Here is a 27,066-nt window from a genome sequence, read left to right as displayed (position 1 = left end):
GATTTGAAGTTGGAGGCCCAAGTTCACATCCCAATGCTTGTTTGTACTTACTGTGTGTGGGACCTTTGGATTTCTTTGGGAACAGATTGCCATTAGAGGTACATGGGTAATGGGGATGCATGAGGAACATCCTGGATGAAATCTGGGGTTCAAATCTGGTCTCTGTCACTTCCTTGTTGGATGATCCTTGGGCAAGCCTCTTTATCTCCGTCAGCCTCAAGTTCTCATTTGCAAAATGGGGACAAGAAGAGCACCTTTTAGAGGGTGCTCACAAGGATCAAATAATGCAGGGTATGTAAAGGGCTCTAAAAAGGTTAAAGTGCCTTATCCATATGAGCTAAGGATATTTTCACTATTGTTTCATTATCTGTAAAATGAGGAAATTACAGTAAATGGTCTCAAAGATCTGATCTAGTTCTAAGTCCTTGGATTTGAAGGAGGCACTATTGTGTGGTAGATACATACTAACAAGGCCAGTTTTCAACCTGAGTCCTGTGCTACTTTGTAAACTTGTTAAATTATAGTTCCTGATTTGCGTGCGTGAAGGGAATTTATACACCAGGAATTCCCTAACTAGAAAATGTCAAGAATAGATCAACTTCAACAAGAAAAATCAGTATAAAATCCTAAAAAAGTTTCCTTACCTTGGGCTCCTGTATTTTATAGCATCTTTTAGAGGAAGGGGCCCAAGTGCATTGAGATAGCAAGTTTTCCCTTGATAGGAATTGTATTTCATCTGTATATCTTTTATCTATAAATTCTTCTATCTGTACATCAGTAGGGGATAGGATGGAGACCATTAAAAAGTCTAATCATTCTATTTTCTTTTTTCTTTTCTGTTTTCCTCCAATATAGAAAGTCACTGAGTTATATTAGAAAAAAACCTGATTTGGAGTCTGAAAAACTTGGATTCCTCTTACAGCTCTGCTGTTTAATTGCTTTTTGACTTTAGTGAAGACATTTACCTTCTCAGGCCTCAGTTTCTTCATCTGTAAAATGAAAGGATGTACTAGATCTGTGTTTCTTAACTTTTTGTGGGTGTATATCATGGACCCCTTGGGTAGCTTAAAATCATGTTTTTAAACTTCATAAAATAAAATCATCAGAATATGAAGGGAGTCCAGTATATGGAAAAGCAATGATCAATAATTGATGAGTGAAAGGGTGAGTGAATGAATAGTTCCCTGTTCTCAGGTTACAAAAACCTCAGATTAGATAAACTCCAAGGTTCTATGCAGTTTGAAATCAATGATCCTAAAAGTAAATCAGCCCAGAAGCTGGGGTTCATGAGCATGAGCCAATCTTATCTTACCAATGAAAATAGAAGTTCTTTGTTGACTGAGTGATCTTAGTTTGTACATGATAAACCTGAGGCTTATAAGTAACTCCTAAAGTCCCATGAGTATAGTGAGGGGGGGAAGCAGAGGTCCTCTAACTATATGTTGCACATTTCCCATTGCACCAAGTCACTCTTCTCCATACACAATTTGGTCTTTGCTCAAGAAGGATGGGCCAAAATGGTGTAGTTACTGACAGTCTTTAACTCCTCCAGCAGGTAGAAATAATGAGTAATAATTGCTGAGAATAATTAATTAGCTAAAGAGAAAGTAACCAGAAGGAGATTTCCTCTCTGGTTTTTGAGCTGGTCTCATCCTGTTTTTTCCATGTCCTCCAATTTTCACAGCCCTGACTCCAGTAGTAGCCTTGACAATAGTAGTTCCATGGTGTCTTGGGATTTTCTTCAGTGAGACTTTTTCCTCTCTGTTCTCCACAGGGTTCAGGTTCCCCAAGTCTCTATCTTTCTGTCACCTTGGAGGACAATCCTGGGGTCTTTCTCAATGCACTTTATTAATCTTGATTCTGTCCCCAGATTAACTCATCCAAAGTTCATATGAAGTTTTTGCTCAAGATATCAGATTTGTGGATCTTGCCTTTGCTCTATTATATGTTGTCACCAGCATCGGAAGAAAAGAATGATCTCATATTCCACAAAAAAGCCAATTATCTTTTCTTTTTTCTCTTCCAGCTGCAACCTTTGACCCATTTGGAGCTCCCTCCAAACCATCTGGTCCAGATTTACTGGGTTCTTTTCTGAGCACATCAAATGCCTCTAGTGATCCCTTTCTTCAGGCCAGAAGTCCTTCACCCACAGTTCACAGCGACCCCTTTAATTTAGGTAAGAAATAAAGCATTTTTCTACTTCCTTTTGAATATTGAGGATAGAAGTGAGAAGATTGGGGATCTTCTCCATTTGCATATGTGAAATATATATATGTGTATATATATATATATATATATATATATATATATATATATATATATATTTGTTCAACACCATTTAAAACCAGAGCTTTCTACTGGACAGGGGAGAATACCTTATACACTAAAACACTTTTCTCCCCTAGAGCATGGTACCTCACTCATGATTTTGATGCCCCATCACAAATGTTCTATATTATATTGACTTTGGAGATTTCATTAAGAGAATCTTATACTAACTTGGATGAGTAAGATTATATCTGAATTTGCCTTGTCTACTGGGAGGTCATTAACAAAGGAACATTGGGAGAGTTGTAAAATACCTAACAACTACCCTACTTTTATGAGTTTTTGACTATGTTTCTATTCTGACATATGTTGGAAAGGCCTAATATAGTGTTGGTCAATCTGTGAATTGGATCAATGATTCTGAAAAATAATTTGTAACTATGCAAGAAAAACCATTAATGAATTCATTTCCATTGACTCGGTGATCTTATAAATAGATGTATACTGTAAATAGGACACTGACTTAACAGAATAGAGCTGGAAGTGGGTGACCAGAAGACCATTTGATCAGCAATTATCATTATTATTGGGACCATTTTCTTTTCTTATCTTTACAAAGAAAAGTTAGTTATATTATGAACTATTCAGCACAATAGTTTTCCATGACAGCAAAAACACAAAACAAGAAACCTGAAATGAAGTAGGTACTCATCCACTGGGGGAATAACTAAATGATTGTAATTGAATATAGCAATATTCTATATACATGTATATAGAATATATGCTTAGTATATATATTATATATACATATATATATATATAATACATATGGGTATATGTATATATATATATATATATACATATAAGAAATGGTGAATTTTAGCAATTCAGAGAAGCATTGGAGTGAGTGAGGAAAGCAGAATCAAAAGAACGATAAATACGCTATTCATCATATCATAAATTAAGACGATTCCAAAAGGCAACTGGACTTGGATTAATTGCAATGACTCTTCTTGGTTCCTTAGAATAAAGGATGTTACGTACATCCCCATGGTTGGGCATTATAATTGTGGCATGTAATACACTAATTGACTCAATTGACTTTTATTTAACTGTTTTTCTCTGGTGCCCATGAATATTCACTATGGGGATGATATTATAACAATTAACTATGGTATTCAAGAAAAAAAGCAATCAAAAGTCTTAATAAAAATGTAGAGGGAAATGCCTTAAAATGAATTTGTTGGACAGTACACACAAGATTCACTGGAAACTGTGTCTGGCTGCTAAGTGAAATCTCACCAAAGACTCTAGCAGTGTGAAAGGGCTTCCTAAAGTGGGCCCCCATCCTGAATTACATGCAGGTATGTGCTCCTTAAGCAACTCAAGAGTTATAGAGAGAAGCTTGTCAGGTGTCTTGCTCTTGGTAACACAGATAGTATGTACCACAGATAGGAATCAAATATAGGTCTTCACAACTCTATGGGCAGCTATCGATTCACTGCATCACTACCTCTGATGGTCTTAGTTACAAATGAAAAACATAGGGACAGAAATGCAAATCTTTGAGACTTCTTTGAATCTATCTTATTCATAATATTCATTTATAATCCCATGACACTTTGTGTTCAACTATTCCTTAATTGTTGGATGTAAACTTTGTTTCTAGTTTTCTACAGCAGTAGAATGAGGCTGGAAATACTTTTTTATGTATGAATGTTTTTGCTTTCTTGGACTATTTTGAAGTCTAAGTCTAATAGTAGTCTCATTAATTATGAAGTTTTGTGATTTCTGGAGTATAGTTTCCAATTGTTCTCCAGGAAGGATGGATTAATTCTGAGCCCCACCATCAGTTTCCCACACGCCTCCCTTCCCATAGCCCCTCCAACATGTCCACTTCCCCCTTTTATCCTCCTTGTCAGTTTGGTATGAGGTAGAACCTTAGAGCTTTCTTTAAATTCTTAATACTTTATGCTTTGATCGCTTGCCTTCCTTCAATCGAAAACTGACTTTTCATATCCTTGAGTACTTTTTTTTCAACATTTGCTTTTTCTAAGATTTTGTGTTCCAAATTTTCCTCCCTCTCTTCCTCCCATTCCCCTTCCCAAGATGGCAAGCAAACCGAAATGGGTTAGACAGGTGCAATCATCCTAGACGTAGTTCCCCATTAATCATGTTGTGAAAGAGAATAAATGGGAAAAAACCATGAAAAAGAAACAAAGAAAATGAAAATCGTCTGCTCTGATCTGCATTCAGACTCCATTATTACCTTTTCTAGAAGTGGATGCCATTTTCCATCAAGAGTCTTTTGGTATTGCTTTGACTCCTTTTCCATCCACATAGCTTTTTCCTGTGGATGTGAGATTAGAGAGTGCATCTGGGGAGTGACCCTGGGATCAGGAGACTAGAACATGGTGCTGATCATGGTGCTAAATCACCAGACCAACGTCAGAGATTGAATCTTCATTCATCCAATTAAATTTAAAGAATCTTTAGAAAGCCCCATTCTGCAAAAAGTTTTCATCATTTTAAAGGACTTTGTGTGAGTTTAAAAGTATTAAACCAAAAACAAATAACTAAAAGTTTATAGGACTTAATGGCATTTCCATCTTGCTGCTCATCTCAAAGGCAGGGATTCAGAAAAAAAAAAGACTTTTTCAGGGAAAATGAATTAAAATAATAGCTAAAATTTATATTGCACTTATTATATGCCAGGCCCTGTGCTAAGTGCTTTGCAATTATTATTTCATTTGAGCCTCACAATAATCCTAGGAGGGTGGTGCTATTATTGACTATTTTACAGATGAGGAAACTGAGGCAGACAGCAGGTAAGTGACTTGCCCAGGATCACACAGCTATTTGAACCACTAGGCTTGTAATGAGACTCAATCTTCCTAAGTTCAAATATGACTTCAGACAATTACTAGCTGTGTGACACTGGGCAAATCACTTTACCCTGCTTGCCTCAGTTTCCTTCTCTGTAAAATGGACAGGGGAAAGAAATGGCAAATCACTCCAATATCTTCCACAAGAAAACTCCATGGAGTCATGGAGAGTTGGAGACGACTGAAAAGTGACTCAATAACAACTTCCACAATCCAGAATGAATGCTCTACACTGAGCCACCTAGTGGCTCCATAAGAAAATGCACTGTCAAGAGGAGGAATTCATAAACTTGTTCTTGTATTGGGGACCCCTTTGGTAATTTGGAGAAATCTATGAACTCCTTCTAATAATAATGATTGTAAATGAGTAAAATAAATCAGAGAAGATTAGAAATGAAACAGATTGTGTTGATTTCATGACCAGAATTGTTTTTTAAAATTTGTGGACCTCAGGCTATAACCTTAAGCTAATTTAGATTGAAGGAGCTTTGGTCCTGGAACTTAGACAGACTCCCTCTGGAATAGTATCTTCCCTTCTGGACTCTAGAATTTGTTGTGAATAAAGGAGCTTTGGTCGTGGGCCTTAGGCAGGCTTCCCCTGCATTTTTAGTGTCTTCCCTTCTGGATACTAGACTGTGGGAAGGGGGGATGTTGCCAAAATAGAGCATGTACAGGTGAGTGATGAGGATGATGGAGAGACTGACTGAAGGTTGGTTGAAACAGGAGGGGACATTTAGCCTGAAGAAGAGAAGATGTGGAGATTGAGCTCGGCTCCTTGAAGGGCTGTGGCAAGGAAGCTGGATTAGGTTTGTTCCACCAAACTCCAGAGGACAAGCTGAAGATCACTGAGTTCAAGTTAGACGCAGATTTGTAGACTTATTTTTTAAATTTCCCAACATTTGGGGCTATTACAAATTAGCTGGTGATGTAGTTTGGGGGCCATGGCCCTTCATTAATGGAGGCCTTCTAGCAGAGCATGGATGAGTCCTTTTCAGGGCTGCCCTAAAGGGAAGTCTTGTTAAAATGCAGGTTGAATGAGATGCACATTGAGCTATGATCCTATCAAATAAGTCCATAAAAATGTGAGAAATTATTATCATTTATAATATTCAATCTCTTCTCTCTCAATCTCCTGCATCTCAACTGGCAGACTCTATCACAGGGTTCCTTAAGCTTTTTCTCCTCACAATTCCTTTTTTTTTTCCCTGAGAAATTTGTACATGCATCTTAGGTATAAAGGTATATAAAATAGGTCTGCAAATCAAACATTTAATGATCACAAGCTATAATTTTATGACTGTCACATTTAGCTATGAGACCCTATATGGGGTCATGACCCACAGTTTAAGAAACTGGGCTGAATCGAAATCTAAGTCCAGTTTCACACATGGCAAGTATGCAATAATATCGTTATCTTTGCTCTTTTATCAGCTGCTGCCCTAGTTCCTTAGCCTTAAGATCCAAAGGCCAATATAGGGGTTTTCAGAATCTAATAAAAGGACACTATTAAAACTCTAATCACAGGGATAAGTTTACATGTTTGCAATGCCCTTTTCTCAGGAGAGAGAAAGCTAATAAGGGCCTGAGTGCTGCAAGTTGAGGGGAGATTCTTCTGCTGATTAAGCAGAAGCACCAACTGACCATTTCTGGAATTTATTGTATCCCAGCATGACATCCTCAACATCTGTAAATTTTCACATAAAAGCAGCCCCGACACCACCTTGCATTTTATGTTGTCACGCTCGCTGACCCAATGACTCGAAAAGCTTGACAAGCTCTTTAACGATAGTCAGACACGCTTGGTTGGGGAAGTTGCACAGTTATTTCTTCAGAGAAAATCATTGAGATAGAAAAGATCGGTTTTTTTTCCTCTCCGTTTTCTTTCAGGCATAAGATTTTTAAGAAGTAGAAGGAAGGCAAATGTGTAGTTGGAGTTCTTCTGGAGGATGATTTTGAGATAGAGAAAAGAACGTGAGAGCTGGAAGTGACTTTGAGACCCAGCATGTTAGGTCATAGAACATTAAAGCTGGGAGGAACCTTAAGACCCAGCATGTTAGGCCCTAGAACATTAAAGCTGGGAGGAACCTTGCCCCCCAGCATATTTGAACATAGAATGTTCATCTTGTCATCTAGGGGATGGGGTGGGGGTGAAGGAGAGGAAAATTTGGAACACAAGGTTTTGCAGGGGTTCATGTTGGAAAATTATCCATGCATATGTTTGAAAATTAAAAGCTTTAATAATTTTTTTTAAAAGAACATAGAATGTTAGAGCTGGGAGGAACGTTGACACCTAGCAGGTTAGAACATAGAAGGTGGGGAGCTTAGAGGGAATCTTGAGACCTAATGAAGTGGAGAAGCAGCCCAGATGGGACCGTGAGAAACATAATCTTGAAACTCTGTAGTTAGGAGTTTGTTACTAGGTCTTCATGCCCTAATGTAGAAGGTATTTTTACACCCCCAGATGTGCTGCCCTAAAAAAACCCTGACCTTGACAACTTGATAAACATAAAGAAATACTGGCTTCTTGCCATCTGGGAATGGCGCCCTGAGGGTGATAACCTTTGTCTTCTGTCTAGAATAGAAATTTCTTTTATTATGACAAATGTATCAAGAAGCATTTTGATGTCTCCCTCTTCTTTCTATAAACCCGTGGCCCTGAGACCCTCATTCGCTGACTCCCCTGTTCTGGTGGAGTTCAGTTGCGAGCTAGCAATAAACGCTCTTATTGTTTCATTCTTTTGGCTGTCCTGTATTTTCTCTCATGTGGGCACTTCACTACCATGTTTGAATAGAACATTAAAATTGGGAGGAACCTTGAGATCTAGCATGTTAGATCACAGAGCATTAGAGCTGGGAGAGAATCTTGATTCTATCATGTTTGAACATATGGATTACTTGCCATCTAGGGGTGGGGTGGGGAGAATGAGGGGAAAGTTGGAACAGAAGGTTTTTGCAAGGGTCAGTGCTAAAAAGTTATCCATGCATATGTTTTGAAAATAAAAAACTTTAATAAAAATTTCTTTTAAAGAACATAGAATGTTAGAACTGGGAGGAACGTTGAGACCTAGCATGTTAGGATATAGAAATGTGGGAGCTTGAGGGAATCTTGAGAACTAGCATGTTTGAATAGAGCATTCAAATTGGGAGGAATCTTTGAGACCCAGCATGTTGGGACATAAAATATTGGATCTGGGTGGAACCTTGAGACCTAGCACATAGAATGTCAGAACATAGAATGTTGTAGTGTAGAAAGAAGAACATATAGTGTCAACAAGTGGTCAGTCAACATGTATTTATTTTTAAGCACTTGCTATGTGCTCAAGGCCCCATGCTGGGCACGGGGATTACAAAGAAGAGCCGACAAGACAGACCGCCTCTTCCGAGAGCATGCATTTCTGGTGAAGTGCTTAGGCGGCCTTCACTTGAAGACATCCAGGAGGCAATGGGGCCCGTGACCTGCTGGCCAGCTTGAATTATTCCCAGATTCTTGCTGCTACTACTCTTTTGTCCACTGCACCTCCTTCCTCCTGGCCAAGTTGAACGATGGCACTGGAAGTGACCTTAAAGGTTATGTAATCCAAATCTTAAAGGTCATGTAGTCCAAATCCTTCATTGTACTTGGGGGAAACTGAGGCTGAGAACTTGAGTGACTTGATTGAGGTTTTAAAGAAAGAATTAGCAAAGGAGGTTTTCAACCCGAATTTTCTGACTTCAAGCCTATTCTCTTTCCTATCCCTAAATGTGCTTATTTCTTTCCTGAGATAACTCTGCCAGGGATGTCTTCTTTTCTAAAATGGGGGTTCACACCTCAATGACCAGAGTATGCAAGAGTTCACAGATCTCCTCCCACATAATCACTGGTGTAGTCCAAGCCGCCATGATGAGCGTTTCTGTGGCCTTTCCAGCTCACTAAGCATTTTGTTAATCATTGTTTTCATTTCTCACAAAAATTCTGATGGGGATTGTTATTGCGAGGGACCTCCAGGCCCATCAGAGCCTTTCAAGATTTTAATTTGAATTTATCTTTATTTATCAGTTGAGAGACATATGGTAGCTTCCAGTGTATTATCAGTAATGATTAGCACCACAGAGGGAGTAGAAGGTGGTAGAGTGGATAGGGCGTAACACAAATCCCACCTGGGATACTCACTTTTGTAAGATCTAGAACAATTCACTTAACCTCACTGTGGCTCAGTTTCCTCATCTGCAAAGTAAAGAGAAAAGGACTCAGTGGTCTCTAAGATCCTCACCAGCTCTATATCCTTGAACTGGGAAAGGCGCCCTTAGAAAAATTAATCGGCAGTTATGTATTAGTAACATGGCTTGTGAACAAGTCAATTCGTTTCTGAGCCTCAGTTTCTCATCATCTGTGGTCTGCCTTATAAGACTCAAATGAGGCCATTTGCATAAAGCAATTTACAACCTTTGACCATAAAAACATGAGCCATTGCCGCTCCCCCAAAAGAGAAAGCAGCTTCTACAGGTAATTGTTGTTTTGTTGTTGTTCAGTCCGAGTTTGTGACTCCATTTGCGAGTTTCTTGGCAAAGACACTAGAATGGTTTCCCATTTCCTTCTCTAGCCCATTTTACAGATGAGGAAACAGAGGCAAATAGGGTGAAATGACTTGCTCAGCATCACATGGCTAGTTAAGTGTCTGAGGCTGGATTTGAATTTAGGAAGATAAGTCTTTGGCGCCATCTATTGATGGGGAAGTTTCAGGAGCACTCAGTAGTACTGCTCTTTATTGCTTCCCGTTACATTGTATCTGTTTGGTATAACAATGTATGGACATAGCATCTTCCCTTGCTAAGCTTCTTGAGGGCCGATACTGTTTCACTTTTGTTTTGTTCTCTGCAGTATCTGTTACAGCATTTGACACACAGTAGGTGCTTAATAAATGCTTTTTTAATATGATACCATGGAGTTAAAGAAGAGATGTGGCCATGTTTGTATTAAAGTGTATTACAGTATGAGGATCTTGATGAGTTAGAGATGGAAAAAAATCTTTAAAGTCACATGGGTCTTAAATGTTTTTATTTCCAATTAATTATTCAGACACTTATTAAGCACCTGCTGTGTGCCAGGAGCTACAGGTCCACAAGTAAACATCAAAAGCCCAGTTTGTTAAGGAGAGATATTGGTGGAAAGTGTGTGTGTGTGTGTGTGTGTGTGTGTGTGTGTGTGTGGTATGTGTGTGTGAAAATAGCTCCAGAGAAATACAAGATCAAACCAAGATCACTGTTGAGGAAAGAGTCTGGACAGTGAAGTGAAAGCTGAGCTAGAAAAGATTTTCCCTAAAATGTCCTCTAAGGAATAAGAATATTTTGAAAACCAAAGATGCCCCACATTGTGGGGAGGGCTGCTTCAGCCCAGTTCCACACATGGAATGGGGGAGGGCACTTTGTTAGAATGCTCTGTTCCATGTTGAAATGGCTAAGATTATTTCTGGTATCTATCTATCTATCATCTATCTCTCTCTCTCTATCCTGTCTGCTATCCATCTATCCATCCATCTCTATCTATTCTGTCTATCTATACATTTATCCATCTTTGTTTGTCTATCTACCTATCTATCTATTAAATTGTGTTTCACCACATGCACGCCCAAATGTGGAGAGACAGTGTGATAAAATACATAATGAATGTGGACTCAAAAAGAGCTGGGTTAAAAGCTTCCCTTTGTGACTGGGGACCAAGAATTTAATCCATCTAGACCTCAGTCTCCTCATCTGCAAAATGTTACCTCCTAAGGTGGTAGTGAGGATCAGATGAAATCACAACATGTAAAGCACTTTGCAGAGCTTGCAAATGCCATAGTAATATCATCATCATCGTTCTGGGCAAGTCACTTCTCTGCCTCAATTACCTCTTCTAAATGAGAACAGTTATAATACTTATACCTCACAGGGTTCTTGTAAGGATCAAATGAGATGATATGTAGAAAATGTTTGGAAAAATCAGAAAGTAGTATGTAGATAAGACTTGATGTTATTGGTATTACTATTTTATTATCATCATCATTATCACTAAAACCCTCTATAAGATATAATCCTCTTTTTATTGTTGTTGTTACTAAAATCCTCCATAAATTATAATCCTCCTATTATTATTATCATCATAAAATCTTTCCATAAAATGTAATACCCATATTATTATCATCATCATGAAAATCCTTCCTGAAATAGAATCCTCAAAATATTTAAATTAAACATCACAAAATTGGTGATAGCAGTAGGAACAATAGCACCTATTAAGCTATAGAATACTTTAAGTACATTAATGTGCATTTTATAAACCTTGATTCTACATCGACTTTATATATATGAACTCATGAGGAATGGAGACAGTCTTATACTAGGAGTAGTTTTCTTCAAAGTTTCCTTTATCTTTAATGAGTTAGTTCAGTGCTCAGGGATGGACTTTTTGATCTGATTTTTGCTGCCATTTTAAGTTGTCTTCATTTAAACAGTTTTAGGCCTTATCCACATTGCTGCTTCTTTTGGATCTCTTTTCTTTACTCTTCTGGGTGTGTCTGTTTCAAAGGATCAGGCTTGGCACCTGAGCCGGGCTCTGGTTCAGTCATGCTTAAGGCTAAAACAACACCTGGAGTCTCATGTGCTCATGGACCTGGCCCATTTCTTAAGGCAAAGGGAGGAGGAGTGAACTGATAAATTTTTCATTCTTGTACTGATCATGGACTTTTAAACATGTTAGATAAGGGAATAATGATGTGTTGTGTTCTTTCACTTGGCAGCTTCCAGCACGCCCACTGTCTCCATCCAGCCAGATGTTTCAGGAGGTTGGGACTGGCCCAGTAAACCAGGTGATCATCTCCAGATTTAGCAGTCGGTTCCTGTTTGATTTTTGAAATGATGTCCAAAACGTAAAGGAAGTGCTTCTAATGTGTAAAAATGGGCCCTGATAGATCGAGCTGAATTTTCTCTGAAGCATACCAGCGTGGGATCAGTAGATACCACCATGCATGATAATCAGGATTGATCTAGTGAATCCCCCACAGGCTAGAATGGTCAGATGAATCTAACTAAGTAATGTGTAATGGAGACAAATGTAAAGTCTTGCAGTTGAGTTCTAAAAACCAGTTGTATCAACATATACGGGACATATGTGGTTGCACAATAGTCCATGAGCTAGAATGGTGATCGTAGAGTTCCTTAAACTCTACATGAGTCAACAGTTTGACAGTGGAACTAAGAAAGAATTAAGAAATGACTATAGATTGAAGCAAGAAAAGAATAATGTCCATGACTAGGGATGTTATAGGCTCACTGTATTCTCCTTTAGCAGAAGAGTTTATTGTATTCAGTTCTAGTTACTGTATATTTGAAAGAATATTGATAAATTGAGTCATGGCAATTAGAGATTAGGCCACGTGCATCTGTCTGAAGAATCTGGAGGAAAACATGGCAGTATATTCCTTCCCCTCTTCTCCACATGTTGGGAAGACAGAAAGGCCAATTTAACAACTCAGGAAAATCGTTCAAAGTGTTTGTTCAGTAACCCTGTATGAGGTCATCAAATCACATTTGTGATTCTCCTACAAGGTCGTGTGGATGACAACTCTTCTTGGGGACAGAGGTACTCAAGTGGGGCTTGAGATTGCAAATCCCAACTGTTGCATGGTTAAGTTGGATGTCTCTACTTTCCTCTTCAGGTGGATTTGGAATGGGAAGCAAATCTGCGGCCACCAGTCCCACGGGCTCAATGCACAGCACCCCAACACATCAGAACAAACCACAGTCTCTGGACCCATTTGCTGACCTTGGCACACTTGGGGCAAATTTAGCAGGTTAAGGTCAAAATAATCACTTTTTATGGATGAAAATCTTCCATTATGCATCTGTCTTACATTATGTAAGATCAGAAATTTGTGTATTTCCAGGGCATAATGCCTGAAGCTTTTGAGGAGAGATTCCTAGTCAAAAACAGCCTCATAAATAACTTCTAGTCCCCCAACCTTTGCTACTGAGAAGTAGGAGTTTATTTAGGAAAAGTACCCTCTTCATTTCCTCTTGAGAGAGAATAGACTGATAAATGTTTACAGGCCTGTGATTTGTACTGTTTGCAAATCAGGTGGACTTCTTTAGAAAGCATCTAGCCAGTGATTTGATGGGTTAAATTAACCCTGTAAAATCATTTGGAAGGAGAGGATGAGGGACTATGATTCATTGATAGAGAAACTTCCCTTATCTGAGCAGTAATTCTCTGAAATCTACCGAAGGCCTTCAGAGGTTAAGTGAACCAATATGTGTCAGAGGCAAGACTTGAATCCATGCCCTCCTGGTTTTGGGTCTGGCTCTCTATCATTGTTGCCCAGTTGCTTATCTTGGGTTTGAAGGTAAGGAGAAGTAGATGGGAATTTGTTGGGTCTATGACAAGGAGGCTTTCTCTTTCCCTTTTTCTGGTTAGTGCTATGATAAAATGAGAATATAAATAAAAGGTCTGATGTGGTGGGAGTGGGGAGAGGGGACTGAAAACAAGAGGCTAAATTGGGAATCAAGAGATCTGTGTTCAAATCCTCTCTCCGTCATTAACAAAATACCTATCTGGTTCCTCTTTTAGCTTCTCACTTTGTTCATTTTAGAAGGAGTGGTTGAGTTAGATGACTTTGAATACTGGCTGCCTTTGAGTCCTTGCTGTATCCACCCTAGTGTCCAGTTGGTACTCCATTGATTGAGAACCGATGGCACTCAGACCTTATGTCTGAGCCAGACACTGTCCTGGGGATGCAAAGATAGAATGGGATGCAAAGACAATCCCTGACCTTGATGGTTTATATTCTATGAAAAGAGACAACCCAGATGTACACACACACACACACACACACACACACACACACACACACACACAGATGTACAGAACATACACAGAAAATAAATAAGAGATCACACTCTTGGGAATCAGGAAAGGTGTTCTACTAATTGATGTAACTGTATGAAAAACATGACTCCTAAGGACAATCTTCACATTGATATTTTTATTCACAAGCATGTAATTCACATATTTAAAAGATTTCATTGATTCAAGGACACAAATGGGATTAGTTTATATTCATTGAAAAGAAATGAACAAAAAAAGAAAAAGAATAGAAATGAACAAGTGCTATCAAATCATGGATTTGGAGACAGGATCAGGGTTCAAATCCCCGCTCTACCACATGCTTTGTGTAACTTGGGGACATTGTTAATATATTTCTTGGTTTCATTCCTTATGTATAAAATAAGGGGTAGACCAGATTCTAAATTCCCTCTCAATCTATAATTCTATGATTTTCTATGATAACAAGTTTAAGCGGGATACAGGACCAGATTTCCTAGTTTTCCCTCTTCGAACCTCCTTTAATCAAGATAATTGCCACTGAAATTGTGACACGATATGAATATGTGAGTTGCAAAAATAGTCAAGAGATGGCCAAAATGTACACATTTTCTTTTTGTTGCAGGTAGTTCTTCATTTGCCAGCAAGCCCACCACGCCAACCGGGTTAGGTGGAGGATTCCCCCCTCTTAGCTCACCACAGAAGCCATCTCCCCAGCCAATGGGTGGGGGATGGCAGCAGGGGTCTGGTTACTCATGGCAACAAACTCAATCCAAGTCACAGCCCAGCATGCCCCATGCCTCTCCCCAGAACAGACCGAACTACAATGTAAGCTTCTCATCAATGCCAAGTGGTCAGAACGACCGTGGAAAAGGACCTTCTACTTTGGGTAAAATCATTCAAATGGACTTGATGTTAGAGTGCATGTGTTGTGTTCTGGTGTTCAAAATGAATGTGTGTAGGAATTGCTTGAGGGAAAGGGGGAGGAAGGAGAGACAGAAGAGAAAGTGTTAAGGATGAGAAATTGGGGAAAACAGCAAGAAGAAAGTTATTTAATTTCTGTGCTTTTAAGGATCACTTAATTATTCTTTTGGGAAGATGGAGACTTGAGAGAGTTGAGAACTCCAAAATAGTTTTTCTAATGTGGATTTGTTTCTGAATGAAAAGTCCATGTATGTCTTTTCTTTTGGCCATTTTTATCTTTCGATATTGAAGTCTATTGGGGGCCTTTGGAAAGCTTAAAATGATACAATAGGCATTTGAAAGCAAATAAATGGACCAGCAGCTGTAGATCAAAGATGGCCCAGTAGAGGAACTCAGATAATCCCCAATGAAGTATGAAAGGAGGGTATATCAAAATAGTTATATCACAATGTAGATAGCATGCTAAATATTATAGAGTCAGGAAGAAAGGGATTCAGATCTATAAAATAATAATATTAATAGTTGGATCACCTACCTTACAGGGTTATTGTGACAAACAAATGAGATAGTACACAGAAAACACTTTGTAAGCCTCAAATATCAGTTAAGAATTTGTAAAACTTAGCCCAGGAGAGCAGCAGCCTGACTTTATCAGGATCCCATCATTTTGGGAATACTGAAATTCTGCAAGCTTTCATCCTGAATCGTGAAAGCAGCAGAAAGACAGGCACTTGGGCCAGACATTCTTTCCTTAAGTGCCCAGAACTCATGGTTAACATATTATCCAAAGTCCAGAAGTAGAATAGAAGAATTCACAAACGAAAGAAGAATAGTACCATAAAGAGCTTTTATGATGACAGAGAAGCTGGAGGCATAAACTCAGAAGAAGAGAATGACTAACAAATATTTATAAGTAAAGTCTAAAAGAAAAATTCAGCTTAGATGCAAGTCCAACTAGAATTCTTGGAAAAGTTAAGTTTTAAATTTTTTTAAGAGCTAAAATGATTTTGAAAACCAATTGACAGGTATGGAAAAAAATGTGAAAAGAGGATATCTTGGAAGAAGAGTTACTTAAGAAAAAACATTTACCAAAATCAGAATTTACCAAATAGAAGCTAATGACTAAAATCTTTAATAAAATATTATTTTCAAGCATTCTTGATGAGAAGTGAATAGGAAATATGGAAGGAGAGACAATGAAAAGAGAGGACCTTTTCTTGGAGCTTGGCTAAAGAGAGGAAAAGATATAAACATTAGCTTGAGAGAATGTCAATTCCATGATTCTGAGACATAAGATTAAGACCTAATAGCAACCTCATCTTTGTGGAGGTAGGTGTAGGTATAGTTGTTTTGTGCCTTATACAAAATATCTCAAAATCCCTAATTTTGAAAAAAAAATATTCTTTGTGAATGTATGTGTGTTTCTTAGTTGGGGAATGCTGCAATGATGGAAATAATTGAATTTGAATGATCGCTTTCTTATTTCATAGAGGGGAAATCAAAAGCAGCTGATTTTGAAGACCTTCTGTCCAGTCAAGGTTTCAATGCTCACAAAGATAAAAAGGGTCCCAGAACAATAGCTGAAATGAGAAAGGAAGAAATGGCAAAAGACATGGACCCTGAGAAACTGAAGGTGAGAATGTAGCTAAAAATTATTGGATGGTTGCATCTTGCCCACCGTATGTCTATCAAGCCTAAAGTTGCCGATGTGATTTAGTAAAAAGGTAACTGGATTTAGAGAAGGGTCTGAATTTAAGTCTCTGTTGCTCCGTGGGACAGGCTAGAGATTTTACCTCTGTTCTTACTATTGCTAATATTCCCAATAGTGCCATTACCACCATTACTATGAATTAATGCTTATGCAGTAGAGTGTCTTACTCTTACTTATGAAGTAGTTTGCCTGTTCTTTCACGTGAGCCTTGTGACAACTCTGTGAAGGGTACTATTATTATCCTTGTTTGACAGATAAGGAAATTGAGTCTGAGAATAATTAAGTGATTCACTAAAGGTCAGTCAGTATCTCCAGCAGAATTTGAACTCAGATCTTCCTGATTCATATTCAGAACTCCATACCCAACATCAGAGATGTCCTTCTCTCCATTGCCATGAAACCAGATTAAAATATAATTGGGTAATACTTACCAAAAGAAATAAGAATACAATCCAACATAGATAATGTTGTTTTGTGATTTTTAAGTCAATGTACAGCTAGCAGGAATCAGTTTCTATTTGAATAGGATACCACTATCTAACACAATCTCACTGCTTACAACTGGTTCATGGAGAAGTAAGATGCTCCAATCCTTTGATCCAGCAATGTTTCTACTTGGTCTATATCCCAAAAAGATCATTAAAAAAGGAAAAGGACCCACATGTGCAAAAATGTTTGTGGCAGCTCTTTTTGCAGTGGCAAGGAACTGGAAACTGAGTGGATGCCCATCAGCTGGGGAATGGCTGAATAAACTATGGTATATGAATGTAAAGGAATATTTTTGTTCTATAAGAAATGATCAGCAGGCCGATTTCAAAAAATCCCGGAAAGACTTGCAAGGAATTGAGTAGAACCAAGAGAACATTGAACATAGAAAGAAGAAGATTATGTGATGATGATCAAGTGTGATTGATTTGGTTCTTTTCAACAAATAAAGTGATTCAGGGAGATCCCAATAGACTCGTGATGGAAAAAGCCATTCGTATCCAGAGACAGAATTATGGAAATTGAATGTGAATCAGATCATAGTATTTTAACTTTTTATTGCTATTGTTGCTTACTTGTTTTTCCTCATTTTTTTCCTTTAACCTTTTGATTTGATTTTTTTTGCATGATGAATATGGAAATATGCTAAGAAAAATTGTACATTTAACTTATATTGGATTGCTTGCTTCCAGGTTTGTTTGTTTTTGTTTTTGTTTTTTTTGATAATTTCTTGCTATCTAGTTTTGGTCATGGCTTTCAAGTAGTCTGATTGTTCTTAAATTACCTCTCCTTCACCTTTTCTTTTCCTTTTTTTTTTTTTCATTTTGCTTTTGTTTGTTTCTTGATATCTCATGGAGGCATTAGTTTCCAGTGCCCCACTCTAAGTTTATCTTCTTCATTGAGATTCCACATATCTTTTTCCATTTGCCCAATGGTGCTTTTTGAGGAATTTTTTTTGGTGGAATTTTGTGCTACCTTTATCATTAGACAAATTCTGGTATTTTCTTTAGGTGTTATTTTCTTCAGTATTTTTCTTTTTGCTCTTTTATTAAGTTGATTAATTCTCTTTTCATAGTTTTCTGAAATCACTTTCATTCCTTTCCTTATCCCCACCCCCACCACCCTTCTTATTTGATTTTGTAATTCTTGTTGGTCTTATATTTAATCTGCATTTTCCTCTAAGGCTTTGGTTGTGGCTAGTTTCATATTATTGTCTTCTGAGTTTGCATCTTCATCTTCCATGTCAACATGGTCAATTTTTTTGTTTGCTCATTTTCTCAGACTATATTTTGACTTTGAAATTTATATTAAAGTTGGGTGAGTTCACCTGTGGGAGAGGAAGCATTGTCCCAAGCTTCAGGCCTTTTTGTGCTTCTGTTTCACAGCTAGTTCTAGGACCTGTAACTTTATGGTGCTTCCAAAGTGGTGTGACTGGGAAGAGGTCATAATCTTCTCTGCATCTGTGTTCTAGTCTTTACCCAGGTTCCAATGCTTTCCTGCAGTTGTAATTACTAGTTCTCTGACTTGGAATGGGACTAGGGCCCCTGCTTCTTTGTGCCTGATCCCCAGTGTTGCTCTCCATCCTGGAACTGTGACCCAGACAAGTATATTGTCAATAGAACTGTCCATCAGCACCAGGTACACCCAGTGCCAGCATGAGGTCCCTTCTAGTCTCTCTGACAATCTCTCTGGTCTGGAAGCTCCCAACACTGCTACTCCTACTGCTGTAGCTGCTGTAGTGGTCATTGCCAGGGCCTACTCCATGTGTACTCCAGATCAGCTCCCACCCTAACGTCACAGATCTTTCCTGCCAACCTCCTAATTTGTCTTAGGTTGGAAATACATCTCACCCTGGTCTTTTGTTGGATCCATTGCTCCAAATTCCTATTTGAGGTCTTATTTTAAGTTTGTTTGGAAGGAAATGTTGAGAGAATTTAGCGTGGGGCTGCTTCTCATCTTCCATCTGATCTGGCTCAGATTTTATTTGAAATCCTTCTGATTTACCTGTGACCAGATTCCCATGTTCTTTGGCTGTAAGTCTCAGATTCTAACTTCCCTCTTTTTCCACTTAGGCCATGGTGAGAGGTGACAGCTCAATTTTGGGTTTCAGTGAGGAAAATTGCTCAGGAAAAGGCTAATTCTGCCCTGGGAATATTACCCTTTGATTACGGACTCTTAGCTCAGTTATCAAACACACAAGGACTATAATCTTCTCTTGACAGAAGGAGAAATTGAAGGTCTTAGAAGATTAAATGATTTGCAAGGGCGACACTGTGAATGAGTGACAAGCATCTCGTGCTTTCAGGTCACTTAAGAGAAAGAGACTGCAAAGTCTTGAGAAAATGATTTTGATATCATGCAGATAGTAAGGAGAGCAAGACAAAAAGCCCCTCAATTCTACTTTGCCCTGGGATTTCACCCCTGCAAACTCTGGTATCTTCCCACCATAGGGGAGCTCTCCTTGGTCTGCTGGGTTCCAGAAATGAGAACAAGAATTAAATGAGAAAAAGCTCTGCTCTTCAAATGGATTCTTTGGCTAGTCCCCTCAATAATGGAGCCCACAACCCATCTCCTGGAATTTTCAGCCATTTTTCTCCATGAATCCTCCACTGGGGAGTCCATCTGATGTGCCAGGGACCTATCATTCTTGTTCTTGATGAGAGGAGGAGATTGATGGAGAACTCAAACTGATGATCCATTACATCCTCATACTCACCATATGGCCAGCCCATCTTTTTTCGAGCATCCATTTCTTTTCATCCCTTATTCCAGTGCCTTATAGTTTCTTATTTGTAGGATGTTATAATGGGTTCACACCCACTACAGATTGTTCTCGAAGAAATATTTACCATTTGTAATTTCTCAGAGATGGTTTTAATCCCTGACTCACAGAATATAGCAGCATTGGTAGAGTCTCTATTCCCAGAGCGCAATGAGCTAGTTAGTTTAGAATGCTTCAAGAAAAGGCTGGGTGGCCATCTGTCAGAGTTTGGAATGGAATATGGATTGGACTCGTGGCCACTGAAGTTGTTCTTGGTCTGATTCTGTGACTTATGCCGATTATAGTGGCATGATATGGTGGAAATCAACCCAGCTCTGGAGTCAAGAGTCTGGATTCAGATCTCACCTCTGATACATTCTACCTGTATGGCCTTGAGCAATTTACTTGATCTCCAGGTCTCAGCTCCTTCATCTTTGAAATAAGGGGGCTGTATCTAAAATCATTCAAATGATTTTATTCCTTGGGTGCCAAGGTTTTCATTTTGGGAGTTGTCTTTTTATTTATTGTCTCTCTGAGCAGAACCACTTTCCCACTAGCTTCATTAAACATTGAATTTCTGTAGTAGAAGCTTTTCTTTATATTTAAAAAAAAATAAATGTTTAGTTTTTAGATTAATTTGAATACATAAAACAGTAGCTTGGTGTAGTATATGGATGTGTAAATAATGGCAGCTCTGAGACTGAATGCTGCTCCTTTCCTTGCTAAATGTAGATCAACTCTAGGCAAGTCATTTAACTCTCTGAACCCCAATTTCCTTATCTAGAAAATAAGAATATTAATTCTCTCTACATACATATCTAATATATGTCTCTTATATACACATATATTTTATATATATTTCTATAGATATTCTATATATATATGAATCTATATATTCATTCTATATGTGTGTTTAAATCTATGTATTTATATAGAGAGATATATGTATCTATCTATAATATGTATCTATATAACATGTGCATTATGTAATATATGTATCTATATAATCTCTATGTTTATGTCTAATATAGTTCTATATATTAATTTTACATAGATCTAATGTATATCTCTATGTAGTAACTCTATATAGGTCTAATATATATATTATGCTGGCACTTGGCTCCCTCCTGTGTAGTCCAGTGATCCTGGTTGTTGAATGAATGGGTGCTGACTTCTTTTTCTTCATCGACAGATCCTGGAATGGATAGAAGGAAAGGAGAGGAACATTAGGGCATTGCTATCCACCATGCACACGGTGCTGTGGGCAGGGGAGACCAAATGGAAGCCCGTGGGTATGGCTGACCTGGTCACTCCTGAGCAGGTGAAGAAGGTCTACAGGCGGGCCGTGCTTGTGGTACATCCAGACAAAGTGAGTAGAACTGGAGGATGCTGGAAACAGGTTGCTCGCTATTCCAAGAATGTACCCATGTCCTAGCTGGCGCTGTACCTTCATGCATTTTTATTGTCATAAATCACAGGTTTTCTCATTGTCTCATGGTCTCTAACACAATGCCCTGTACATTTTGATTAATAAAGGAAAGAATGACATAACGAATAAATAAATCAAAAAAACACTATTAACTGTTTACCGTATACCAAGCCCTAGAAATAAAAATACAAAAATAAATCAGTTCCTGTCCTCATAGAGCTTATAATATAATAGATGACAAATAGATATAGGGGAGTGGGCTGACTGGGATAGAGTAGTTCATATTTCAGTCAAAAAAGACTGATTATCAGCCAAGGTAGCACGAGCCCCAAGGAATGAGCTCCAGAGCTGAAAGGGTTAAATCTTCCATAGTGTATTCTCTAACATGGAAGAATAGAAGACAGAGCCAAAGAAGATAGGATCCTTGATTTCATCTGTGAGATATTATTTGTAAGTTGCTTAGCACAGTGCCTGGCACACAGTACCTAATAAATTCACATTCATTCCTCTTCCTCCCTTCCTCCTGCACCTGGTATTTTGCATATATTTCATATGTATTCATCTATATATATCATGAATTTTCCTGTAGAATGTAATCCCTTGAAGGCAGGGGCTGTATTGTTTTGCCTTTATACCCATAGCCTCTATCACAACATCTAGTAACTGACTCATGTTTAATCAACACTTGCTGATCAACTGATTGACTTCCCCAAATTATAGTGAAGTCAAATTCATAGCTTTTAAAAGAATTTTAATAACTGAAAAATAATTATCGTTCAGCCAACCAGCATTTTTCAAAGACCTACTATGTGCAAGCTGCTGCACTGGGTAATGGGCAAAGCAGAACTCAAAAGGCTTACAAAGGTCAGCTTCTCATTGATTTGTCCACGTGTGCATGTTGACAGCTGCCTTGTTCAGATACAGGAATCTGGAAATATGTTCAGCTATGGGAAGATGGATTGACCAGGATTTCACTGATGCTCCAGAACTTCTAGCTGAGGAAGCTCACACTGGAAATGGAGTCTGCATCTCCTGGTCTCAGAGAGTTGCCAGAAAAAGCATTGAATCTGAATTCAAATTTTACTGACTCTCCAAGTCCAGGATGCTATCTGCTGCTATCTGCCTTCAATCTGCCTACAAGCTACTGCTTGTAGCTCCTACTTAGTCTAGATAATTAGTTATAAGAAGAAGCTACCAGGAAGCTGTATGACACAATGAATGGAACCTTTTAGTCAGGAAAAGCAGGTTCTGAATCTTGTCTTCTGAGAAGCCCATTGTTAAGTATAAAAAGCTTGAGAGATAATTATTGAATGATTTTTCTCTCACCATTATGAAAAATTGAGACTGTTCTTTAGAAAAGGGAATATGGGAATTGGAAGCCATGAGTGATTAGGAAGAAAGAAGGTACCATGAATCTTTTTTGGTGGATACCCACTTCTTTATTAATGAATCAACTGATCAAGGAACATTTATTAAGTATTTATTATGTATCAAACACTGGAGATATACTAGAAGTACAAACATGAGTATTTCATGATGTCAAGGAAGGTAACATACTGTTTTTTAGAAACCGAAGTGTAGGGTGGGGATGGGAGGGAATTGATCAGTTTTCTATTACAACCAAATTTGCTTTCTTCATGGTTGTAATGGGGAGAAAGGGAAAGACCAGGGCTTTGGGTCCAGTTCACCAAAATTTCAAGGGGTATGGATAAACACTTCCAGTTCCATGGTAACACACCAACTATTGTATGTTGTGTCTAGTTAATAAAGGTCATTCGTTATAGCAAACTGCTGCTAAAGCAGTAGAACATGATGGATGGAGTCTTGGAGGCAGGAAAACTTGGTTCTAACTTCTGCCTCTGATATTTATTGTCTTTGTAATTCTGGACAAATCACTCTATCCCTTCGTGTTCAAGGAAACTCTGTCTACATTAGATCCCTAGAATGAGAGAATCAGATTGGAAATAAATTTAGAAAAAAATAGAAAGTACCAAGCAGAATCTTCCCCACTCCTTGGGGGCGGCTGCTCCCAAGTCAGATGCTTCTTCTTCCCATCCCCTGCTCCCCAGCTTCTCCAGCACTCCATCCCATTCTCCAATCCCTCCAGGAACACCGTTATGATGTTCTGGAGATTCCATTCTCCTCACACCCCCCCAGTGAAATAAATGTTTCTTAATTCTTAATGTTGCTTGCACCCCTTTCAACAAGAGGGTAAGCACTATGAAGGCAGGGGCTTTGGGATTTTTTCTTTGTGTCTCTAATACCAGACATACTTTCTGGCAGGCTTAAATGCTGAATATTTGAATTAAATAAATATTTGAATTGAATTGAATTGCCCTGAGTATGACGATTAAAACTCTAAATTTATCTTTGCCCTATTATTCTCTATAGTTGGGAATTCTTCTAAAGGGATGCAAATTTAGGTTTAGAAATCAATATTAGCATCAATAATATATATTATCTCAACAATAATGCTGATATAATTATCTTTATTATATATTATATTATATCCCTTTAAAGTTTTTTTTTAATTCCTGGAATAAAACAAGCATCTCTATAACACAGTAAAGTAAGAAAGATGATTGCACATAGCACGTCTACTATCTACTTGCTATTCCTTTTAAATATATCATGAAGTTATCATATAAATTTCTTTTTTCTCCCATCCTTACTTCATCTGATTCTCTCAACAACCCTGTGAGACAGATGCTTTTATCACCCCCATTTTACAGATGAAGAAACTGGGGCTGAGAAAGGCCATATAATTTTATTGGTATCACAACAGCTCCTGTGGGGAGTAGGATTTGAACTCATATCTTTTTACTTACCCAGCTGCTTTCCAAAAAAAGAAAGCAAAGGTTTCACAAGGAAATTTAGCAGTTTTTCTTCCTTAAAAGCTCCCTTTTTGAGAACACAAGTTTTCCCAGTAATTCCTTGGTTTATAACCAAGTATCTACTTCTCTTCTCTCCTTCCAGGCTACTGGGCAGCCGTATGAACAATACGCCAAGATGATCTTCATGGAGCTGAATGATGCCTGGTCAGAATTTGAAAATCAAGGCCAAAAGCCCTTGTATTAAGCTATTCTCTCCTCTGTCTCCACTACAGACCCAGGCTAATGCTTCCTTCTCTTGTCCCGATGGAGATTTTCACAGATGAACCCAAATGAGACATCCCCCAACAGCAAACACTTAAATCCTCTGCCCGTCCCTTCTCTGATGAATAAAGAAACAGGAGGCTAGGATTCTAGATGGTATCACCCTAAACCTTCTCGAATGTTACCGGCGTGTGAGTGACATTGGAGATCCAATGACCATACTCCATCGCCCTATGAAAACTGAGGTCGTATATACTGAACGGAGAGTTTTGATGTAGGGGGAGGTGGTGGGGAAGGGAGATGATACATACCCAACCAGGTATGACCTTCATCTCCATGTTCAATAATTAGGGATAGAATTTTTACACTTTAGGGACAAGGAGCAAATATTGGGTAAGAAATTCACTCTGATGGAAGATTGGATTTTGTCAGAGTTTGGTTTTTAGATCCTCTCACAAAACTGTCTTCCATGTCACTGGGTCAGACAGACTTAGACAGAACAAAATAGCTTGGATATCTACTTCTCCTAGAGCATCATTCTTTATACTTATATTGGCCCATCAGCCTTTTGTGGCCTACTTGAAATTTAATGGGAAACTTGGGAAAAGATTTAGCTCCCTTCCAATAGCACCTGATTGTCACTTGATTTGACTGGGTAAATTAAAGTAAAAGAACGACACCTCAAAGGTTCCTGTACCTAAAAGAGGCTTAGAGTCTTTCAGCTTCATTTCTTTTATTTAAGGTGTGGTTAATAAGCGGTTTGAGAAGCCTACAATTGACTAATTTAATGCCAGATTAAGAGGAACTTTCTTATTTAAACTGGGGTGGTAATGGGGGTGGGCCAGTCTATTGCCCCAAGTTTTTTATTCTAATCATTTTTTCCCAGGCACATATGTTGTCCTTGGCTAGAAATAGGTTCTGAAGGAATTGGCCTTGTCTCCTAATTATGAGAATTTGCATTTAGAAGAAACTCTGCCTTTGATAGGTTCTTAAGGATCTGGGAAATAAAGGATGCGAAGGGTCAGTACTTAGCAAGCCTCACTTAGAAAATTTCAGTTTACTTCCAGACCAAGTCAAATGACTTGTCAGTGTTTCCTTGCTTCTTATCCACCTGGGGAAAATCTAGACCCTTCCCCTCCATAGCTCCTTCCAGAGGATTAATTGGTATGAAAGAAATAGGATGCTCCAAAACAGGAACATTCACATGCTTTTGCACAGGAAAGTGACCAACAGAAGCTGCCTCGTCCTCCCTCAAGCTGGAGTTCAGCACAGCATTAAAACAGTTGGTTTTCTCAGAAAACAAACAAACAAACAAAAATGTCCTGGGTCAACCCAGTCTCACCTCCTCTTTCTTTACTTCATTGATAAAATAAGTCCAGCAGACAGACAAGAAGATTTTGGGGATTGGTTTGTAGGGAAAATTCCATCTCAAAGATCATGAAAATATTTCTCAAGTTGGTGTTTTTAAAGACAATCATTTCTTTGCCCATTTTTAATTTCCTTCCAGCACTCAAAATACTGAAAAAGCAGCATGTCAAAATACATCCTATTTGATAGAACATCGCTCTTCCTCCTCTTCCTCTTCATCAGTGGGTTCCCTCCCCTTCCTCCTTCTGGTGTATTGGGTCCATATTTATTTACTGCCATTGACTGATGATGTGAAACCTGCACATGATATTATTCCCACCTTCCCTCCTATACAAACATAAAGCATCCGGGGTAACCATAACCAACTGGATGTTATTTATTAACCCCTTCAGAAATAATGTTTTGGTCTAATCTGTGCTTGTCCTCTTTGAAACTGAAATGTGAGCCACAGTCCTGTGAATTGTTTTGTTCTCATCCCCATCTTGTAGATATCGTGTGACCGACGCCTATATAATATTACTACTAATAAAAGAAAAAGGATCTCCTGTGGATGTAATGTACATTTTGAAATGATAGAAGTCTATTAGCTTTGTATCATGTATGGGATAACCCACCAGTGTCCATAGCTCCATTACCTTTATGTACTCAGCAAAGAGAGAGAGGCTCTTTCCCGACCTGAAACGTTTGGTTCCCCGCCGCCATGTTTGCTTTCTGGATGCATTAAGATTTTGGACCCCCGGCTGATCTCGAAACTCTTAACTCACACAGAACAAGAGGTTTTTGCATTCCTTTTAAACATTTGGTAGCGACAGCTTGCTGATGTTCAGGTCAACTGTTCACTAAGGAAAAAATATTGTAATATATATTTTTTTGTAAATATACTCTACACGATGAAATGTGTGATTGGTCTCAGACGTTTGTAATATATATCTATTAAAAAGCTCAAACAGTATTTGTTATAAACTCAAGGTATGTTTTGTGCTTGTAGAGGTGAAGGGATGAAAGCTAGTTAGAGCTGGCTGGAGCTCCATTGGAAAGAAGTGGGGGAGGAGACCTGTTTATATTAAAAAAAGGGGACATTTCATGGGAGCTTTGAGTTTGTTGAGTCTTCCCCTTCCACCCAGGACAGGAAGCATTTATTAAATTCTATCTTTATATCAGATATCGGTAGGTAGGTGGTGTAGTAGATAGAGAGCTGAGTCCAGAATCAGAAAGATTGGTGTTCAGATGAAGCTTCAGATACAAACCTCAGCAAGTCCCTTGACCTTAGTTGCCTCAGTTTCCTCAGCTGTAAAATGAGCTA

At 38.4% G+C, this 27,066-nt stretch overlaps 1 protein-coding gene across 6 annotated transcripts in view; it reads left to right on the top strand.

The window, feature by feature from the left end:
• DNAJC6 (DnaJ heat shock protein family (Hsp40) member C6) overlaps window positions 1-26,726 on the top strand; it is a 191,457-nt gene extending 164,731 nt beyond the window's left edge. For all 6 annotated transcript variants that reach the window (XM_031968960.1, XM_031968963.1, XM_031968962.1 and 3 more), the window contains 7 exons: window positions 2,027-2,176; window positions 11,909-11,977; window positions 12,827-12,961; window positions 14,615-14,878; window positions 16,404-16,546; window positions 21,064-21,240; window positions 24,277-26,726. In XM_031968960.1, the coding sequence (XP_031824820.1) occupies window positions 2,027-2,176; window positions 11,909-11,977; window positions 12,827-12,961; window positions 14,615-14,878; window positions 16,404-16,546; window positions 21,064-21,240; window positions 24,277-24,378 (1,040 nt within the window). In that variant the 3' untranslated portion in view covers window positions 24,379-26,726. The remainder of the gene's footprint in view (window positions 1-2,026; window positions 2,177-11,908; window positions 11,978-12,826; window positions 12,962-14,614; window positions 14,879-16,403; window positions 16,547-21,063; window positions 21,241-24,276) is intronic.
• The last annotated feature ends 340 nt before the right edge of the window (window positions 26,727-27,066 follow it).

Source organism: Sarcophilus harrisii, chromosome 4 (assembly GCF_902635505.1).
Source record: "Sarcophilus harrisii chromosome 4, mSarHar1.11, whole genome shotgun sequence".
Classification (NCBI taxonomy): Eukaryota; Metazoa; Chordata; class Mammalia; order Dasyuromorphia; family Dasyuridae; genus Sarcophilus; species Sarcophilus harrisii.
The sequence above is the reverse complement of the archived record's forward strand: the minus strand, read 5'-3'. Positions and strand labels throughout refer to the sequence as shown.